General features: G+C 49.6%; 1 protein-coding gene across 1 annotated transcript; it reads right to left on the bottom strand.

The window, feature by feature from the left end:
• Nucleotides 1-467: 467 nt before the first annotated feature.
• LOC119722233 (zinc finger protein 628-like) lies at nucleotides 468-1,292 on the bottom strand. Its single transcript, XM_038192278.1, has one exon. It carries the CDS (start codon nucleotides 1,290-1,292, stop codon nucleotides 468-470), a length of 825 nt encoding a protein of 274 aa, XP_038048206.1.
• Between the last annotated feature and the right edge of the window lie 3,978 nt (nucleotides 1,293-5,270).

Here is a 5,270-nt window from a genome sequence, read left to right as displayed (position 1 = left end):
CTTAAAGATCACAAAAGGCAATAATAAGGCACAATCTTGAATACAAAAGGTTCCTTCTTTACACAGTTACCTACTGCAGTAATATCGCACACATTGATCGTTGCTTAAGTTATTACACAAAAGGTAAAGAAAATAAACACACTCAACTTCAAAGTACAAAAACTACAAGTTATAACAATATCCTTAATGTGATCAAGTTTCGGCAAACGAGCTATCTTTAATCAAAAACAAAACCGGCTTCGAAGGTCCCGTCATTGATCCTTTCTGTTATTTCTTCTGAGATCTTGACCCCACCATGGAAGATGCTGCGTGTCGAAACCTCTTGCAGTCGCTGCACCCTACCCACCATCATCCTCTCCAAGTCGGTCGTAGAGGCTGGCTTTGCAGTGGCACCAGGGTCACCATCAACTTTATACATCCTTGCAGATGCTGGCTTGGCTTCCAGTTGACGTCTTGACTGCTCAGAACTACTCAGCAGTTTCAGCCTTCAATACTCGGCCTACATCTACTCGAGTAGACACATGCTCAGGTAACAGGCTTCCTTCGCTCTCCTGGCTCTTGGACTTACTGTTTATCTGTAAGTCGAGGCTGTCCTCACTGTCGCTGCTCGTCTCCAAGTCGTTCGCAAGCAGTTGTAGCATGCCTCTGGGTTTCCCCCGGACAGGAACACAAGGAACAGCAGGAACCTCGTTGCTTTGGCATTGGTGAATCAGGGAATTTGATGCAGGGGATAGAGAGATCAAGTGTTCCGGGGTACTTGGATTCTGGTTGATGCCACTTGCCGCTTTCCTTGGAGAATCTTTTGGAGTCGTTGGAGGTGTCTTGTCCTTCCTCCTTGGTGTGTTCTGGCGTTTCTTCGGATCTGGTTGCTCCCGCGGCTCTGACTGCTTCCGCTTAGATCCGGCCTGGGGTACTTGAGTTGGAGTTTTTGAAACTTCCCTAGGTGGTCTGGTCTCCGTGTGTGTACCCTTCCTACCCTCTCTCGACTTCAGTGCTGTATCCTGTTTATCCTTACTCATCCTGTGGTGTCTTTCGTCCGTGGTTTCTGCAGGAATGTCCGCCACCTCATCTACGGCTGACGGATGGTGCTCACGGTAGTGGGCTCTTAAGTTGTCCTTCCGAGTGTAATGACGTTCACAAAGATTGCAGAAGAACATTATCTTAGTTTCATGCATCTGCGCATGCTTCTCCAAGCTCTTCTTGTATACAAATGATTCGCCACAAACGTTGCAGCGAAGGATCTTCACCTCGTGCCAGTCTTTTGGCCTGACGAACTCGTCCCGTTTGTCCATCTAGTAAGACAAAATTAAAACAAAAATATGGCATTTGTTATTATCAAAATGGTGAGTGCAAATCTTTCCCACTACTACCCTTACTCCAGGTATTGTTTGGGGCGCTTACGTTCCCTCTTAGGATTCCTTCTTCCCACCGAACCCATTCCTTGGGGAGCAATATTAAACCCTATCTCCTTCGACTGCCCGTGTGTTTCTAGCCTTTCAGAATGCTGTATGTCTTCCCTATTTTGCTGGTTTTGTGAATTGGCCTTCTTGGCCTTTCCAGACGTAGACCCTTCAGGTAGATCTTGTGTCTTAGCCCATCCAGGTAGGTCCTGCGACTCAGCCCCAATAGGCAGGTCCTGCGACTCAGCCCCAATAGGCAGGTCCTGCGACTCAGCCCCTTCAGGCAGGTCCAGCGACTCAACCTCTTCGGGAAGGTCCAGCGACTCAGCCCCTTTAGGCAGGTCCTGCGACTCAAACCCTTTAGGAAGGTCCTGCGACTCAGCCCCTTCGGGATGGTCCAGCGACTCAGCCTCTTCGGGATGGTCCAGCGACTCAGCCCCCTCGGGATGGTCCAGCGACTCAGCCCTTCCAGGCCGTGCACGTTTCCAGGGATCTAGTGGTTTCCCCTTGTATGGTTTCAGTCTGTCACAGTGGATGACTTCAGTTTTCCTCCACGCCGCTTTTGAATCCAGAACGTTACATCTGAAAGTTTGTCTTGAATCAGATATGGGCCTTCCCACCGACATTGTAGTTTGGGCGAGATTCCCTTCTTCTTTGCAGGGTTATACTTCCAGGCAAACTGGCCTGGCAAGTACACCTCCTTGCACGTCCTCCTGTTGTAATTCAGTTTCTGTCTTCTAGCGCTTTTTCCAAGCTGTTCTCGAGCTCTGTCATTTGACGCTAAGATCCTCTGCCTCATTTCCATCGGATAGTCTAGGTCTGCTCCATCACTCGCCTCCTCGGGTTGAATACCCGAATCGGTAACCCGTCCTCCTGAGGTTTCACTAAAAGTCTCGCTACTATGAGTCCCTTGGCTGCCAGTTCACTCCCTTCGGCTGGTTCCATCAGACCCAATCCAGAGAATCCTGCGACCACTCTGCCGGTAACTAGGGCTTTATGCCCTCCAGGAACCGTGGTCGTTTCCTGAACGATGACTCTAGCACACAGATTTGCTCCTTCTTTGTCCATACAGCGGACCCTTTCCCCGTTCAGGTCCAGCACGGAATTTCCAAAATCCAATTTCCCGTTCGTGGTTCTAAGAAAATCAATTCCTAGTATCCCTTCCACAGCAACGTCAGCAAATATTGCATGTACAGGGCAGGTTGTCCTACCCACACGAATGTCAAGCCAGGCACTCCCAACAGCGTTAACGGGGCTTCCATCTAGGCTATATAGTTTCCCTCCGTCCGTTGTGAGTACCGGCCGTGCCTGGGTTCCATCCTGTTATACAAGGCTGTCGACAAGACAGTATCAGTTGCCCCTGTATCAATCAAAAGATGAGCCTGCAGTCCCCTGACAACCGCAGACACGAACAAACCCCCCATTTGTCTGAATGATCCAATAATTGCTCCCTTTGTTTCTCGCTGCTCACTTACAAAGGCTTTTGTTTGTCCTCCACCATCACTTCCTTCGTTGCTTGGCCCTGGCTCTCTGGCAGCCTCCCCATGGGCCACTGGGATGGCTGAGCTCCGTTTCCCTGCTGTGACTTTCTCCTCTCATTAGGCTCAGGACAGTCCCTGGCGAAATGTCCCTTGCGTTTACAATTGTAACACGCATCCTCTGCACCTGCCTTGCGACGGCTATATTTGGCTTCCTTGGCTTGCCTTGCGCCCAAGTCCTTTTGGAATGGAATTTCCTTCGTCACGGCCCTTTCCTGTAAAACGGAGTGGATACTCCTAATAGCCTGGCTCATTTCCTCCCGATTCTCCCGAATCTCCCTCTTCAGGCTCTCCATTGTCGAATTCCCTTCCGTTTCTATCATTCTGGCGTACTTCCTTGCTTTGTCTCCGGCCCTTCTTTCTTCTGTCCTTAGGAAGCTCTCAGTCGACAAGGCGGCTTTGATCGAATTGTCTAGCTTATCAGGCATCGACCTGAATATCCCTTCTTTGATAGCTCGGTCGGTGATCGCGTCCATAAAGTGTCCTTTGGCAAGGCGCTCCTTGCTTTCATCCGAAAATTCTGGGTATGCCAGTGCTGCCAATTCCCTTATGCTCTGCCCGAGTTCCTGAAGACTTTCTTTTTCCCCTTGCCTACGATGGCGCAATTCCATTAGGTGAAAATCAGCCTGTTGGCCCGGTCCAAACCTCTGGTCTAGTCGACTAAAGAGCTCCTTGAGTGAGGGCTCCTTACCTCCTGATTGGCACCCGAGTACCTTCAGGGCAGGACCCTGAAGACTCGCTGCCAGGAATACGGCTGCTCGTTTGTCGTCCCAGCCATTGGCTTTACGACAGGCCTTGAAATGCTCCTTATAGTCCTTCCATGGGACTTTACCAGTAAACCTGTCAGGGCAGATGTTGGGTTTCTTAAGCACGCTTTCCTTTGGTGCTACTGTTTCCTTATCCAGGGGTGGCGACTTGCCCTCATCCTTCTCCTTTGCTGGTTGAACTGTTTTGGCTGCAACCTCTTTCTCCTTTCCTGTTGTCGACACAACTGTGTTGGCAGGAGTCCGTAATCCCGTCCTAGGAGTTGTCCTGAAAGTGCTGGAGACTGCAGGGCTGGTGTATCAAAAAACAACTCTGGGGTGTCCATCCCTGTCATCCCTCCGGGACTCTGTTTTCTTCCTCTTTCCTCTAGTAAAGATCGCATGTTGATGAGCTCCTCTTCGAGAATCCTCTTGTCCTCAAGTGCGTCCCTCAACATGGTCTCCCCTCTGCCTGCCTCGATCCGAAGAACAGCTATTTCCTCCTCCAATAGTCCAACGTCCTTAGCATCCATATGTTAAGTCCAGTCTCCCTTATGTGGTAAGTAAATCTATCGTAGGGTTGGTTAAAGGAAACCAATGAGAATAATTTGTTACGCCTTATCCCACTTCTGACACCAATGTGGCGGATCTCGATTTTCTCGAGAAGTGACGGTCTCGAGAACCCTCCAGACGAGCGGCAGTCCAGATGGTCCTAGGGCGATAATCCGTTTGGAGACTGTCTGTCGCCGCACGTAACTAATTTTCCCTTATATTGTTCGAACGATAAATCTACCCAACCAGACAATAAGTGGGACCCAGACACACAAGCTAAAGCTCCAAGAAGTCTCTTTATTCAGCCATGCAACAACTGCAGTTCCTTTACTAACAATGCCTCAACAACAGGCAAGTACTTAAAAAGATGGGGGTTTCCTTAAGGGGAAGGGTTTCCTTAAGGAAAGGGGTTTCCTTAAGGGAAGGGATTTCCTAAAGGGAAAGGGATATTCTCAAGGAAGGGGGGTTTCCTAGGCTCCAGACGACCCTCCGAGGTCTCCCGAAGGCAGATGCCGATCCTCCTGATGAGCTCGACCCTTCGTCTCCCGCGAGGCAGTTGTCATTCCGGATACCTTAGAAATGGGTTCCTCAAGAAAGGGGGTTTCCTTAAGGGAAAGGGAGTTCTTTAAGGGAAGGGGCTTCTTAAGGGAAGGGATTTCCTTAAGGGAAAGGGAGTTTCTCAAGGAAGGGGGTTTCCTAGGCTCCAGACGACCCTCCGAGGTCTCCCGAAGGCAGATGCCGATCCTCCTGATGAGCTCGACCCTTCGTCTCCCGCGAGGCAGTTGTCGATCCTGATACGTTAGGAAATGGGCTCCCAAGGGAAAGGGTTTACTTAAGGGAAGGGGTTTCCGTAAGGGAAAGGAGGTTTCTTAAGGGAATGGATTTACTTTAGGGAAAGGGTTTCCGTAAGGGAAAATGAGTTTCTTAAAGGGAATTGGTTTCCTTAAGGGAACGGATTTCCTTAAGGGAAAGAGACTTTCTTATCGATAGTCAACAATAAAAGTGCTTCACAAAGATCTGTCAAGTATGTCTTCTAA

The sequence above is a fragment of the Patiria miniata genome, unplaced genomic scaffold (assembly GCF_015706575.1).
Source record: "Patiria miniata isolate m_02_andy unplaced genomic scaffold, ASM1570657v1 HiC_scaffold_14, whole genome shotgun sequence".
NCBI classification, from domain to species: domain Eukaryota; kingdom Metazoa; phylum Echinodermata; class Asteroidea; order Valvatida; family Asterinidae; genus Patiria; species Patiria miniata.
Note: the sequence above shows the minus strand (reverse complement) of the source record. Positions and strands in the feature narration are given on the sequence as shown.